At 49.8% G+C, this 14,667-nt stretch overlaps 9 protein-coding genes and 1 non-coding gene across 10 annotated transcripts; 5 read left to right on the top strand and 5 right to left on the bottom strand.

Annotated features, from left to right (window-relative positions):
• Window positions 1-29: 29 nt before the first annotated feature.
• On the top strand, window positions 30-949 carry VTN49DRAFT_5302 (40S ribosomal protein uS4; the record flags this gene model as incomplete). The annotated part of the gene is made up of 6 exons (XM_069413345.1): window positions 30-43; window positions 107-144; window positions 218-236; window positions 315-413; window positions 475-708; window positions 772-949. The coding sequence occupies 6 exons, from the start codon at window positions 30-32 to the stop codon at window positions 947-949; spliced, it is 582 nt and encodes a 193-aa protein (XP_069266537.1).
• Window positions 950-1,242: 293 nt separating this feature from the next.
• On the bottom strand, window positions 1,243-2,250 carry VTN49DRAFT_5301 (uncharacterized protein; the record flags this gene model as incomplete). The annotated part of the gene is made up of 3 exons (XM_069413344.1): window positions 1,243-1,682; window positions 1,745-1,964; window positions 2,020-2,250. 3 exons carry the CDS (start codon window positions 2,248-2,250, stop codon window positions 1,243-1,245), a joined length of 891 nt encoding a protein of 296 aa, XP_069266536.1.
• Window positions 2,251-2,645: 395 nt separating this feature from the next.
• VTN49DRAFT_5300 (uncharacterized protein) lies at window positions 2,646-3,853 on the top strand (the record flags this gene model as incomplete). The annotated part of the gene is made up of 2 exons (XM_069413343.1): window positions 2,646-2,773; window positions 2,824-3,853. The coding sequence occupies 2 exons, from the start codon at window positions 2,646-2,648 to the stop codon at window positions 3,851-3,853; spliced, it is 1,158 nt and encodes a 385-aa protein (XP_069266535.1).
• A 614-nt stretch (window positions 3,854-4,467) lies between these two features.
• On the bottom strand, window positions 4,468-5,283 carry VTN49DRAFT_5299 (uncharacterized protein; the record flags this gene model as incomplete). The annotated part of the gene is made up of 1 exon (XM_069413340.1): window positions 4,468-5,283. The coding sequence occupies one exon, from the start codon at window positions 5,281-5,283 to the stop codon at window positions 4,468-4,470; it is 816 nt and encodes a 271-aa protein (XP_069266534.1).
• A 1,761-nt stretch (window positions 5,284-7,044) lies between these two features.
• VTN49DRAFT_5298 (uncharacterized protein) lies at window positions 7,045-7,418 on the top strand (the record flags this gene model as incomplete). The annotated part of the gene is made up of 3 exons (XM_069413339.1): window positions 7,045-7,098; window positions 7,172-7,242; window positions 7,322-7,418. 3 exons carry the CDS (start codon window positions 7,045-7,047, stop codon window positions 7,416-7,418), a joined length of 222 nt encoding a protein of 73 aa, XP_069266533.1.
• Window positions 7,419-7,893: 475 nt separating this feature from the next.
• On the bottom strand, window positions 7,894-7,964 carry VTN49DRAFT_t77. The gene has a single exon. It is a non-coding gene; the product is annotated as a tRNA-Glu (tRNA).
• A 395-nt stretch (window positions 7,965-8,359) lies between these two features.
• Window positions 8,360-9,620, bottom strand: VTN49DRAFT_5297 (uncharacterized protein; the record flags this gene model as incomplete). Its single annotated transcript, XM_069413338.1, has 3 exons — window positions 8,360-8,472; window positions 8,531-9,114; window positions 9,175-9,620. The coding sequence occupies 3 exons, from the start codon at window positions 9,618-9,620 to the stop codon at window positions 8,360-8,362; spliced, it is 1,143 nt and encodes a 380-aa protein (XP_069266532.1).
• Window positions 9,621-9,878: 258 nt separating this feature from the next.
• On the top strand, window positions 9,879-10,190 carry VTN49DRAFT_5296 (uncharacterized protein; the record flags this gene model as incomplete). The annotated part of the gene is made up of 1 exon (XM_069413337.1): window positions 9,879-10,190. One exon carries the CDS (start codon window positions 9,879-9,881, stop codon window positions 10,188-10,190), a length of 312 nt encoding a protein of 103 aa, XP_069266531.1.
• Window positions 10,191-10,775: 585 nt separating this feature from the next.
• VTN49DRAFT_5295 (uncharacterized protein) lies at window positions 10,776-13,036 on the bottom strand (the record flags this gene model as incomplete). The annotated part of the gene is made up of 6 exons (XM_069413336.1): window positions 10,776-11,014; window positions 11,070-11,829; window positions 11,888-12,247; window positions 12,306-12,673; window positions 12,748-12,864; window positions 12,931-13,036. 6 exons carry the CDS (start codon window positions 13,034-13,036, stop codon window positions 10,776-10,778), a joined length of 1,950 nt encoding a protein of 649 aa, XP_069266530.1.
• A 719-nt stretch (window positions 13,037-13,755) lies between these two features.
• VTN49DRAFT_5294 (uncharacterized protein) lies at window positions 13,756-14,385 on the top strand (the record flags this gene model as incomplete). The annotated part of the gene is made up of 3 exons (XM_069413335.1): window positions 13,756-13,902; window positions 13,982-14,303; window positions 14,357-14,385. 3 exons carry the CDS (start codon window positions 13,756-13,758, stop codon window positions 14,383-14,385), a joined length of 498 nt encoding a protein of 165 aa, XP_069266529.1.
• Between the last annotated feature and the right edge of the window lie 282 nt (window positions 14,386-14,667).

The following is a 14,667-nucleotide window of genomic DNA, read 5'->3' as shown; positions in this document are numbered from 1 at the left end:
GCGACAATCGGGAGAGCACCACCGCAACAATGGCTCCGGTCCCGTGAGTATACGCTGTCTAAGTCGAAGAATGGCAGGTCCCTGACAATTGCTTTTCACTTTCCAGGCGCCCGTACTCGAAGACCTACAAAACTCCTCGCCGACGTGAGTATTCCGCCTTTTAGGAGATTTTTTACATCTCGAAAATCTTGACAGGCTTGCTAACATTGTGCCTTAGCTTTCGAGTCGGCTCGACTGTCAGTACTCCCCGGCCACTAAGTAGAAGCGTGCTTCTACTTATGTCGTGGTGATCATGTCCTAACATTCGTCTGTAGTGACTCGGAGCTTAAGCTCATCGGCGAGTACGGTCTGCGCAACAAGCGTGAGGTGTGGCGTGTCCAGCTCACCCTGTCGAAGATTCGCCGTGCGGCTCGGTATGGGTTTCGTGGAAGATATTAGTGGTTTGCGTCCCGTTGGCTAATTGGAGGTACATAGTGAGCTTCTCACTCTTGATGAGAAGGACCCCAAGCGTCTCTTCGAAGGCAATGCCCTCATTCGCCGTCTGGTCCGCATCGGTGTGCTCGATGAGTCCCGTATGAGACTGGATTACGTCCTGGCTCTGAAGATCGAGGACTTCTTGGAGCGCCGTCTTCAGACGCAGGTCTACAAGCTGGGTCTGGCCAAGTCCATCCACCATGCCCGTGTTCTGATTCGCCAGCGCCACATCCGGTACGTTTTTAATGAATCTGCCATTAGATGATATTTGTACAACATAATACTGACAACTTCAAGTGTCGGCAAGCAAATCGTGAACGTTCCTTCCTACATGGTGCGCCTGGACTCCCAGAAGCACATCGACTTCGCCCTCACCTCTCCGTTCGGTGGTGGTCGCCCTGGCCGTGTCCGCCGCAAGAAGGCTCGTGCTGCTGAGGGCGGTGGTGATGAGGGTGCCGAGGAGGAGGAGGAGTAAATGAAAAGCAGATAACCAAAACGATAGTCTGAATTAGACATGGGTTTTGTTTGAGGGATATTACGTTCAAGTAGTCCATGGCATAGCATGTACAAATGATGACGGATTGTGACCACTAGCAATACCGTACGGGAGAGGCCGTCGAAGGCACTCCATAGTCAATTGTCTTTCCTGAGCACAGGTTAAATTTCTGTCATTGTTGGCTATCTCAGAGGTCAATCATGATTCTACGCATGCCACTAGTAGAACATTCAGCAAACTTGCTATGCATAGGCGAGTCTGTAGTGGCTAAATCAAGTCTCGACATTCACGAGCTGTTTCAGATTTGCTTCCGCGCTTCGATACCATCTGCCCATCTCCTCCAGACCATCACTCTCTCCCTCACGCTTCCGACGTTTGGCCTCCTGAGCCTGAGCCATTGCTTCGTTCCTCCGTCGCTCCAAGACACTCAACTCTCGCTCCATAGCTTCTGCCTCTCTCGTCTTCCGCGGAAGAGCGCTGTGTAGAGAGGTCAGCTGTCGTTCGACAGCTGCCAATTCTGCCTCGCGCTCGGCAAGAAGAGACAAAGTTGCGGGAAGAGACAAGTTCTGCGCCGATGACGGATTATTTGGGTCCACAGCACTAGCGTGTGAGGCTTGTTTAGCACGTAGAGACGCAATCGTACTGTCGAGGTTCGCTATCGATTCTGGAAGTGTCGAAAGTTGTGTTGTTTGCACCTGGATGTTTTGATATCCTGGAGTAAACCGCAGTCAGCACATACCAACAACATCAAACACAATGCATTCGGAAACTCACGTCTGGCGAGATCCCGTCCCTTTTTTTCCAACTCTTCCACCATAACACGGACTTCTTCCTTCTTTCGGCGCAATTCTTCCTTCGTTTGGACTAGTTGCGCCTCCAATTCGACATTCTCATTGTGCCCAACAACCAACGGTGGATCGCCGACAATCGCGCGGAGGAATTTCTCTTTCGTTACCTGCTCTAGGTACGAGAACCGTAGTTTCGAGAACAGTTCCTGAACAGAATCAGCTTAAGTATCCATCTAATCCCGGCACCAAATAGGCGCAGACTTTGTAGTGTGTAAGCTCGGCTTCTAGAGACGCTGGTGTAACATCCTCAAAAGCATTTTCCGACGCATCTGACGTTCGTTTGGAAGGCGACCGGTTTAATCCCACGACCTTGTTGCTGGACGTGAACGGTTCACTGATTCGGAGAATGGCAAGCTGTGAATCGGGATCCTCCTGTTTCTTCTGTAGCTGACGCAGCTTGGAGAGCGTCTTTGACGGAGATGGAGGCGTCATAGTTACAGTTCGTATATGCGACTCAACCGAGAGTATCAGATGAGATCATTAATTATATTATGAACTAGAAAACCCCCGTTTTGTAGAACCCAGGTTCGAGTGTTCCATCACGCGTCGCGATCGTCAAAAGCAGCCTGGCCTATCGCTGATCAAAACAAAGGCTTATCAGATCGTCACCCAAATATGGAAATGTTTGCTTTGTTTGGCTCGACCTTGAAGGCGAACCCCGGATGACACAGTCAATTCAAGGACCACACTTGGTCCACCAGGCGGACATAATGGACATCTGGTTGCTCAAGCGTTGCTGATTGGAAGTTCATTGAGCCTTGTAACAGGAGTGCTGCACCGTCTCATCGCCAATCTGGTGTCAAGCAGCGAAAGATAGTGAAAGAAGGATGCCATCGCAAAATGATGCCTTGGATGATTCCAACGATGACTACATCGCACAGCTGGTGGCTACAGAGGCTCGAAACAGCTCCCTAAGATACTCTACCTTAGGGGTTGACGCATATTTACCGAAAAGGTTTGCCGAGCGGTCTCTCTGACGCTGAGATTCATTAGCTAACAGTCTAGACCAACTGGTAAAGCCCCGAAACCAAACACGCGCTTCCTGAGAAACATCCTGCGAGACGCCGATAGCCACAATGCAGCGCTCAAACGAAAAGAAGAAGAGGAAGCTCGCGAACGGATGCGGCGTCGCCTAGGCCGGCACACGTCACCTTCACGCCACGCACATCGGTCAGATTCAAGGGAACAATCGTCACGCTCGAGGCGTGATCGATCCTCAGAGAGTGATTATGACCGCTCGTCGAAGAGATCCAGGCGCCGACATGAGAGAGACGATGAATCTGAGCGCCGCGAATCTCCAAAGAGACACCGGCATCATCGAAGACATGATGATCGAGACAGGGATAGGCCCTCGAGACGCGGAAGAGATGAGGGGGATGATCGGCATGCTAGGCACAGGCATAGCCGCCGGTCACGTTCTTTGTCGCGATCCAGGTCGCCTCACCGCTCAGCATCGCCAAAACGGCGGGAACGATGTAATGATAATGAACCTGCTCCAAGTCACAGACATGATCGACCACAGGCAGCAAGTCGGGGATCAGATGACGAATCGGATCCACTGGAAGATCTGATCGGGCCACTGCCGCAATCACACCAGGCTGGCCGCAACATGGACTCAGTTCCGTCTCGTGGCCGTGGTGCCTATCGATCTTCTAATATTGACGCACACTTCTCACAAGATTACGACCCGACCCTCGACGTCCATTTGGACGATGATGAAGATAACCGTTCCGGTAGCGTCCCTTCGCGGAGACCGGTAGCAGGTCTTATGACCGCGGAGGATGATTGGGATATGGCACTCGAAGCTCTCAGAGACCGTGCTCGATGGAGACAAAAAGGTGCCGAACGACTGCGAGCTGCCGGCTTCGACGACCAAGTCATCGAGCAATGGAAAAAGAATCCTGCCTTCTCCGGAAGTAATGAACAAGATAGAGTAGAGGAGGTACGGTGGGCGAAGAAAGGGGAAGGCCGGGAGTGGGATCGTGGAAAGGTATTGAACGAGGATGGGACTTACGATGTCAAGGCACCGTGGTAGCCCCTTGAGTGCGTCATGTACGGATCGATCACCACAAATATAATAACGATACACTGTATCCTGGTTTTAGAATCAACCCCGGATTGGAGAGTCCTTGGCTGGATAAACTGCGGCTAATCAGCGTCGTCGCTGATATCTGCCCGACCTTCTATCACAATATAACTGGGTTGACAAAACTACAGGAATTACTGGCCACTGACATTTTACAGCTCAACTCTCTCCTCGTCAGAAAGCTTAGGCATTTGAAGCTTTCAACTGACAAGATGACATAACTTTATTCGCAATGATCGGTCCCCAGAAAGAGGAACGGTGGCATATTATTGATCCGCTGAGAGTTCAGTTTCGCTAATTCACTCGCTGTGCACTCACCAAATCCAAGATACACACCGAGTCAGAGAGGAACTGGAGAAGCTGATCAATGCCTCTCCAAAGTCCGCCTCTCTACAGAAGATTTGCTGATTCGTAAAGCAACGGGGAAAGCCATTAAAACCATATTAGCATCTCAAAGCAACTATCTCGGATTTGAAAACGCAGCAAAAACTGAACGTTTTAACGGACAACCTGCGAAGACAACTCTCAGAAAATGGAATGATCTCCATCCCAAGTTCATCCATCTACGCTTCTTGCTCCTCATGCTCGAGTATCACTCGAAATGTGTGCGAAGTATCTGAATCCAGGACGTCAAGAATGTTGTGCCAGAGCCCGTAGGGCGTCACTCCTAAATCTTCATCTTCACTTTCGAAAAGGACCGAATATGTTGCATGGGCGATAATGCCTTCAGTCATGAAGTCAAGGATCAAATCGTACATCACCCCAGTTGGAGGCACACTAAAAGTGTGGTCTTCATCCTCCAAATAGGCCGTGTAAACAAACCGAGATGTTGGGACGTCACGGCATGGGTCGTAGCGAATCCCAAGGGGTGGGAGATTGAAATCGAAAAACTCACCCAAAATCCGAATCTTGCCCCCGAAGATGTATTCATGTCCCGATTCGGCTCCTTGAATCATCAAGTAAGGGATCAAAATGTACAGTGATGGCATATTGTAGTCAAAGTCTTGAATTGCCCAACGTATGGGCAGGTCTTCGCCCCTCTGAAAGAAAGAGTCTAGATGACCCTTGGGCTTAACTCCAGAGTCTTCCCCGGCCGGTTCAAAGATAACGGATTCTGGACCTTTGTGCATCAAAGCCTTGAAAGACACAGCCACGGGACGGTCCTCCAAGAGAGTTAGTTGTTGTTCGTCCTTTGGAATAATCTGAATTAGTAGAGTCAGGGCGCTTTCTTCTGGGCGAAGTGATTTCGACGATATAGTCCCGAAGTGCTGCCAGTAAACCCGGGGCTGCTCAAAGTCCTCTTGCCCGCCTAGGGAATCGGTTACCTCTGGGGGCAACGGCTCTCCGTGCGTCCATCGGACAATGCTCGGTTGCTCCATTTACAATGTGACTATGGATTGTGGATCCCGGCGTGCCCAACCTTGCTAATGTATGGAAGATAGAATAACCGATTGTTTCTTCGGTGGCAGATTGTGCTAATGGAGTTCGGAGGAATCTTCTTCTTCTACTTATATGCATCTACGAGAGGAGTGAGCAATAGTGTTCTCAGAAAGAAATTCCGTATAAACTGCCGCTTCTTGTTGCGTCTAGCGTTGAAGTCACGGACTTCGTCCTCGAAAACCTGACATAGCTCTACAATTCCGTGAACCATTCAGAAATCGGCTGGTCTTTGTTGGTTGCCTGGCGCCTTCGAACAATAACAATCTTGATTTTCGCGAGTAACTTGAGGTGTCTCAAAGAATTCTGTCGACATTTTTTTGACGAATAAACGCATAGTTCCATACAAAGCCACATATACTACCGTCAAGCCCGAGCCAAAAAGTCACTTCTATGAAAGTGGACAAAATGCGGTCAAAACAATATCAGGGGACGAGCTTTGTCAGTTACTGAGATAAGGTGACCGAGAATTAGATACAACGCATGCTGATGTCGAGTGAGCATTACTCCCTGTTGGTTTACCTCTGGGTGAAGGTACCAGGCGAGGCCTAACCCTAATCTTGCATTGTCTCAACTGCAAGGTTGTCCGCAAGTGTCGCAAACTGAGAACAGTAGTACGGTTTTGCATTCGAATTGAAATATTTTTCTGGTGGTAATCTGCACTAGCAGCAAAATAAAACGGAAGGTACTATTTTCGCGTCGTTTACCTTGCGATGCTCATGACCATTGTGGGTATCTTCAACCACGGGATTTTAAGCCAGGTCATGAGCGAATGATGCAACGAACAACATTGTTTAGCTCATGTCGGGTAAGGTTGAAATTGAGCAGGTTACGCGGCATCCAAGAACATCAAGGCAATTGAAAGGAAACTACTCTATTTGCCTTGGCTTATTCGGAGCTTGAGATGATTGAGTTTAGCAACGAGGCCATATTATGATTTCACAACTCCCACGCAGAATCAGACAGGTCAGTTCTCCAACGCATGCTGAGACACAACCGGCATGGGGTCCACGCATGGTGCAAACTCGTGTTCACCCTAACGAGCAGATAACCTCCTCCGTAGATTGATAGATCATTTCTGCCGAGACGACAGATCTCCATAATAGTTGCATCAGCCACGAGTGACCTGACTACTTATCGCTCGAAAATGCATTGACATCAGTTGACTGGGACTTCATTTGCCTGTACACCTACTTCAATCTCCAAGTAATTTCCGAAAAGGAGATTTGGGCAATCGAAATTCGAGTCGTTCGATTGTCCTCTGCATTTCCGGACATGACCAAAGGTTACAAACAGTCGGATTCTTTTGCAGAGGGGTCGTCCGGCAAGGAGTCTGGGTTATGGAGCGGTGTGCAGGGAGTTGAGTTTGGCGTTCCAAGATTCACGTCTTTCGCGAATGGCGCCAATCCATCGTATGGGAAAAAGGGTCGCGTTGACCTGGGCGATCCGTACTATTGGGTCACGACTTCATAACTGGTATCCATCTCAGCAGCTTGACAGCTTGATTGGCTGTCGACCGCAATCATTCATCAGTCTTACCCAAACGAATGGAACCCACAGTCTCATAAAGAGGCCACTTCCACCTGCTGAGTTCCTATTTCTTCCTTTTCATCCCAACTCCTCACATCTCCCAGTAGAGTCAGTGTTCACAACTCATTCCAGCAAAGTTCTGATCATCTGATCCATCAATCGATCCTTTCACCATGTCTTCGAACGGCAAAGGTTACACCTACAAAGGCTCTGGCACGAACAGCCAGGTAAGATCCCCCTACCGAGGAGATTGGACTGAGGGACATCGATCAACTTTGATTAACGCATCGCTGTTCATAGGGGAACCACTGGTGCTCCCGGGACTATGGTAGCAACGTTGCCAACACCAACAGCTATCACTACTCCAACAGGTACAGACTGACTTTGCATTGAGCTCCTTCGGCTGGCCATGAGGACCGTATTCGTGACTGGTACTGACAATCATTCAAGCAACGGCTCTTACTACTACAGCAACCCCAACGGCAGCACCTACTACAACAATGGCAAGGGTGGAGCTTGGTACACTCCTCCCGGCGGAAAGAAATAAATGATGTATGCATTCCAGGCCTGTTAAGATTGTGCCATGGAATTCCTGCCGAGGCCCTCTTACAGGTCCATTCTTTATGCCACTCAGTGGTCTGAATTCAACTTCCTTTGAAGGTTGATTGGTTCTGGTGCAATAGAAGTAGGACAAGTGTGGCACTGCTTCCACCTGCTACAGGCGAGTAGTTACAACTTCGACAGTGTGCGCCATCTCTATTTGTGAACAGCTTTGTCCTTGCGTATGTTGAATGTGCTCAACTGACTCAAGCTCCCTACGAGTACGTAAACTCATCCAACTCGGCTGACTTATTGTGTTCCGAGGACCAAGGAGTCGACGATAATTGACTCCAAGGGAGGGAAAAAGCAAGCAAAAAAAAAAAAAAAAAAAAAAAAAAAAAAAGGTACAGAAAGACAGTCGGTCTGAAGTCACGGCGCCGACTGGTTCAGGAAGGGAACAAGGGAAAAAAAATATTTAAGTATTCCGTAACGGGGAGTCGAACCCCGGGCTACTGTGTGAGAGACAGTGATGTTACCGCTACACCATTACGGATTACTTGGTGAAAGGCCGATGCCTTAATTTCTACATAATTTACAGCTTTGATTAGAATTCACAAAAAAACGTCGAACGAGTTCGATGATCGGCCACGACATGGCTTCAACGACCGATCCAAAATCGAAACTAGAACCGAATTTCGATTTCATTCTCGATAAAACAGTAAGAGATCAGAAAGGCCTCAAGCGCCAGTAAAAGTATACAATATAGAAACAATGCCAACCCGAACAGATCAAAACACAGGACACTCAAGTGTGCTTCTAATACAAAGACCATTGGGAAAAACATAACGATGATTAAGAAGTATATAAAACATGGATTGAATTGATAAAGCCCATGATGCAACCCAGCAGCGAAACGAAAAAGAAAAAACCAGAAAAAAAAGAGAGATTTCATTCCTGGCGAGTCCGCTTCGCCCCGTGAGGATTCCAGTTCCCATCACCCCCTTGGTTCTGTTGCTGGAAGAACCCTGAATTGAAATTGGGGTTCTGGAAACCGCCTGGTCCTTGGTAATGAAGTTAACAACGTTCAGATGATTATAGTGGGGATATAGGTAGACGTACCTTGCATTCCCATGTTGCCCATCATAGGATTCATGCCACCACCCATGGGGTTCATGCCCATTCCTCCCATAGGATTCATGCCCATGCCCATCATATTCGGAGCCATGCCGCCGCGACCGCCGCGCATGCCTCCTGGGCCACCACGCATCCCGCCACCCATCATATTGCCGCGGTTATTGAAGCCGCCAAAGTTCTGCATGCCACCGCCCATAGGTCCTTGAAAACCACCGCCACCCATGGGACCGCCGCCTTGGAAACCGCCCATCGGGCCTCCAAAGTTGCGGTTGTTGTATCCCATGTTGTTGGCCATGCCGCCGCGGTTGAAACCTCCACGGCCGCCCCGGAAGCCGCCGCCCATGTTGTTCATACCAAAGCCCATGTTTCCCTGCGCATTGAACCCGACTTGTTGGGCAGGGTTTTTGCGTGACGGTGCGTCCTTGGGCAGGGTCCGGAACGGGTTCTGGTGCGGGTTTGCGTAGCTCGCCAAGTGCTTACGTCCAACTTGTCCGCTGGCCGCTAAGGATTCGATGTGACGCTTGGTAGCCGTGGCAGCTTGCGGTGTCGTGAATTCCACATATGCTTGTCTGGATAGTCGTTAGAGTCGTACAATCATAGTTGAGCTTGTCACCGTTCTCTAAACATACCCCTTGCTCTTTCCGTTGACCTTGTGTTCACTGAATGTCACATCCTTGAGCTCTTCCTCGACTCCAGCTTCTTTGGCCCATCCTCGGATATCATCATCCGTAGTCCACCATGCCAGCTCGGATACGAAAAGGGCAGTTGTGGCGTCGGGATCGACCGGCCTTCCATCGGACGAGGATTCGTTCCTTGTCTGTCCTTGCTGTTGGCTTTGGGACGGGTCGTTGGTGTCATAGTTGCCATTGTCTGCGCCGGCGGCTCCATTGGGAGCCGTCATGCCTTCGGTACTGTAGTCTTCCCCGTCCTGCTTTCCTTGCTCGGCGGCTCCATCCCCTTGACCTTCCTGGCCATCGAGGATCAGCTCTTGATCCTCCTTGTACTCTCCCTGTTCATTCCCATTGTAGCCTCCATCCCCGTAGATGTCAATGTCAAAGTTATCGTCCTCGGCCATGGTCACACGACTAGATGACAGAGGTACGGTAGGACAAGTGAGATAAGGGTGCTTGGAACACTTTTTGTTTCTTTGCTTTTCAGGTTTCTGTTATGCACAAGCTTTGTTTTCTCTCTTCTTCCGGATGAATCAATATGTGTACATGTGTCTGTCAGTGAAGATATCACATTAGTAAACAGCGAGACATGATCTGATAGCCATGGAGGAGGAAAAAGCGACGAATGGTAAACCCCACTGCATTCCCAGCAGCCAACCAACATGTGCATAGTGACAGGAAGACAAAAAGAAATACGTACAAGTTGGATCACGGTCGCAGGAAGAGAAACAGTTTGCTTTTTTCCTTTTCTTCAGTTGATCTGTTCAACCCAAACACCGTCTCGAGCAATAATCAGCCAGACTGCCCTTGATGGCAAGTGCAGGCGTGTGGAAGAAGTGACAGGCTTTTCAAATCTCAGAGAAGAGGAAAATCCGACAGAGATTCGACGCCCTCAGAGCTGCTGGCAACACAGTGGCAGCCAACACATGAAAGACCCCCCTGAGATTGCAAATGAAAACGAATCAAATGGTTAGGTTAGTGGCTAGAACAAACACCAAAGCTGATTCGGGATCAGCTGGTGATGTTCTTCGCGTAGATATGAGGACAGTACCGAGAGGCGTCTGTCTGACGCGATAGGGTTACTAGACGCGAACAGCTTCGTGAAATCAGAAGGAAGGGAAGGAATCACAAGAAAAGACAACGTGAGTCTCTGCCTGATACGTGACAGACAGACTTTGAAACCGTGAACCTGACGAGAGTTGCAAGACCGTGCCAGGAATTGATGAAAGATGTTGAGAACTGGAGAGGTCCAGAAGCTCGGGCAATCTGTGATCGGAACGGATTTATTATTTCCCCCGCACCTTGCGTGACTCGTAAGCCCGTGATTGCCAAGAGGAAAAATACAGTCCAACTTATGTACAGAGTAATTTCATGACACGTTACGGATAAATGGAATTCCCGTTCGCACGAACTTGACAGCCCATTTATTTACCTGAGTGGCAGATAAATCCTATGTACAGCCATCGCAAGTCATCTTGAGATTGTCCTTGAGTTATTGATGGGAGCCGTGCCATATCCACATAGTATTGTACAATGACATATGAACACGCAGGGGAGCATCACATTATATCAGCCAAGTATTCGGAGTAGAGTTCGTTCATTGGATTGCTGTGAAATTCTCGCACTCGCTCCCTCATCTCGTTTTCCACTGTGAAAGAACTGAATCGCGAATGGTACTTGACTTTGGAATCATAACTCATTCCCATATGCGGGACGCCTTCGTCCTTTTTGACTCCGTCACCCCATGAAAAAAGGGTGGTGGTCCCTGTGGACATGCCCCAGCCGTCCCACGAGGTAGCTGGAATGCAATCAGAATACCTTTGCCTGGGATAGGGGACTCATCTTCAACCTACCGGCTAGGACAGGGGCATATGGATGCCAACTTGCATCACGAACACATGTTTTCCACTCAAGTCCTTCACCCGTCATGTTGCTAAAGCCGTAATCCTCCTGCCGAGGACGGGTGTTGCGTGTACTCTTTTGCACATCGATGACTGCAGCCTTCGTACCATCCAGGTTGTACACGTACACTTTCCCGTCCGAGCTGCCAGTATAGACATATCTTGAGTTCGTGCTTCCGGGAGGAGAGAAATGACACCGAATCAAGGTCTTTAGCACACGGTGTCCGCGAAAGGTGACGACCGAGCAGTCTTGGGGGTGCCTAGTGTAGTCCTCCTCAAGATAGGACATAAATCGATAATCAAACCCGGTGGTGTACGAGTGGATGTCTGCTTTGTCGAAATCCGCCGTCGACATCATCTTCCTCAGGTCCCATAGCTTCATCGATTGATCTTTGCCATTGGACAGCACGTAACGGCCATCACCTTTACTGTCCACGTAGGTCACACCTTCAGTGTGGCCAACAAATGCGCCGGCCTCACGACGGTCACTCATTGACCGTCGGTCCCAAACGCGGATGGTGGTATCGTCAGATCCTGAATATAGAATATGCGGCGATGACTTGTCCCCAAAACACACCGCATTCACATCATCCTCGTGATTTTGCAAGCGAAGGACACTTTGTCGCCTTTCTAGGTCATATACAATCACCGAGCGGTCGGAGGTGCCTGCGACTACCTCTCGACCATCGCCGGAAAATCGTAATGAGAAGATCTGAGTTGGACAATGTCAGCTCTGTGTGATCATACCGGCGTGCGTCAATGGCACATACTCCGAAATGGCGACTCAACAACAAGGTTCTGGGCTGTGATGAGTTGCCAAAATCGAGCAATATCGGCTCCGACGAATCATTTGGATCCGTTGGGGCGAGGGCGGCCTCATGATGCATGGAACTGAAAGCCAAGTACCTGTTATCCGGGCTGAGCGTGGCATCTGTGATGGTCCACTGGCCAAACGGGAATGAGACAGCCTTGTAGTATTTCCACTCGTATGGATTTGACGTGTCGTAAAGTCGAACCCTGAAATCCTGGGAGCAGCAAAAGAAAAAGTTTCCGTCTTCTGAGAACTGCCCGGAATAGCATCGAGAGTCATAATGGAGGATCTTGTCAGGACGCTTTCCGGGAATCAGGTCCTATTACATGAATGTCAGATTGGCGGCATCAGTGATGTTTGGACAGAACTTCATTTACCTGCAATATTGAGCGTGTGTCTCTTTTCTGTCCACTGTAACCGCCGACTCCCAGTTCACGCCACATCAATTTGTTGGACAGTTTTTTCTTTCTTAGTCGGCGAGTGTCCAGGTAGTGTGGATTGCTTCCATAGACACCCGATGCCATTAATTTTTGACCATTTTCGCTTGGAACCTCGGGAAACTGATTACCCGATGGCCGATTGCGACGATGTCGGCGAAATCGATAGGCTCCCTGTTCCCCAAAGAAAAATTCGTCCTCGTCCTCGTCGCCGGGGTCGGCGGATGGGCCACCCATAAACGCATGCGATGGGGGAACTCGTCGGAGCCCAGTTGCAGCAAGGAATTGGAGAATCTCCGCAGGATTCACTGGCTATAGTGTCAGCGGCAGCCGTTGATTACGGGATCATCAAAAAAAAACCGAGGAGGGCTGGGCCGCTCACCTCTCGCGAAGGCCCCCTGCCCTGGTGGAGGGCCCGAGTTGCCCTCATGGTCATGATCCGAGGGGTCCATGACGAATTCGATGTAAACGTTGCCGAGGCCGGCGTCGTCGGAATCGCCTGCTTAATGCACCACGAGTTACGACGACGGTGGCCAACGAGGCGGGAATCGCATCGAGCACTCACCGACGAAATTGACCCGGCCGAACAGCGTGCGCTCTTCGTCTACTCCGTCGTCAAACTGCTCGTCATCGTACTGAGGGTCGCGCGCGTTATCGGGATCGTAATCCATGCTCTGATGGCTCTCATATAATCTGCCAGTATCGGGCAGGCGGCAACATACGAAACGTGGAAATATAATGGGACTGACCGCTGATCGGGACTCAGGATGCGGCTTACTCAGGCTGTAGGGTCGGTCTCCGGGCGGGGAAGTTTTACGAGTATGTAATCTCCGCGATTCAGGAAGTGAGGATCGGAGTTAGGGCAATGTGTTTGCGATGCGGACTGCAAGGAGCAAAGTCCGCGCGCCAATTTCCGATTGGTGAAGTGGACGTTGGACGTTTATCAATCTACTCGGATTTCATTCATGTCATCTCAGCCCGGATAGAAATACGTACAGTCTGACAAATACGGGCTGGATTTCGTCACTCGATGCGTGTATTGGTATTGTATTCCGCCGCATCTTACGACACGCAGACACGTGAGCCGAAAGCTTTCCTCTCCCCAGCTTTCTTGGCAGTCGGAACGGAAAATCTAGAAACCGAATGATCCTTGCCCCGCTGGGTGGTCCAGATATCGAATGTCTGACACAAAGGTCTCCAGCGGACATCCCAAGCTAACCGTCGCCGTTTCCGTCCGATCGTGTGCAAAGTTGATAAGCGGTCTACCCATTGTGAGTTGCATCGTCTTCTGTTGCCCAAGCACGAGAACATCTCCATCCTAGGCTTCGTCGTCTTCGGCGTCGTCAGAACCCAAGTTATTCAGCATTATCCAAGCTTCAAGCCATCACCCATGTCCTCGAAAGCGCAAAACCGCTCAAGTTCTACAGTTACAGCTACGGAAGCCCAAAAACGATTCAAGATGCAGTCCGTCCCAGACGCGCGTCAGCAGACGTTCGAAGAGATTTACGGTCCACCGGAGAACTTCCTGGAAATAGAGGTACTTACTCGCCAAATCACCCGACTCCTCCCGTACCAGGACCAAGAGGAGGGCTAATGCCGGAACGACGGACATTCAGGTGCGCAATCCGCAAACTCATGGCACATCGCGCAACATGTACACTTCCTATGAAATCGTCTGCCGCACCAACATCCCTGCTTTCAAGCTGAAGCATTCGGTCGTCCGTCGTCGATACTCGGACTTTGAATACTTCCGCGATATCCTCGAGCGGGAATCTTCGCGCGTGACGATCCCGCCTCTGCCCGGAAAGGTCTTTACGAACCGCTTCAGTGATGATGTGATTGAGCATCGAAGGGAAGGACTGCAGAGGTTCCTCCAGATTGTTGCCGGGCATCCGCTGCTGCAGACAGGGAGTAAGGTCCTGGCGAGCTTTATTCAAGGTATGACTCATCGGGTTCCTGAATCTTTATCGGAGCGATACTGATATTTACAGATCCAAACTGGGATCGCAATGCTTGGTAACGATTTTATCGACACATGATATCGACCTTACTCGGTTGTCCACACAGTACTTAGCATCGATCCACTCCCTACAGACTCCCGCACCTCGCAAATCCTGCGTTCCCTCCGGTTACGTGTTATGGCATATTATCGCAGTCTTGTTTCTGTCATTCCTTTGTCGGTTCTGGCGCAATTGGCTGTGTTTTAAGCGGTTCCCTTAAACGTCTTTGAAATCCTGGTGTTCATAACTTTTCTCAAGATGTACTTCACGTTTTCTCATCATCTCTTAATAACACTGAACAA

Source organism: Thermomyces lanuginosus, assembly GCF_041956635.1.
Source record: "Thermomyces lanuginosus strain ATCC 200065 unplaced genomic scaffold VTN49scaffold_34, whole genome shotgun sequence".
In the NCBI taxonomy this organism is placed as follows: Eukaryota; Fungi; Ascomycota; class Eurotiomycetes; order Eurotiales; family Trichocomaceae; genus Thermomyces; species Thermomyces lanuginosus.
Note: the sequence above shows the minus strand (reverse complement) of the source record. Positions and strands in the feature narration are given on the sequence as shown.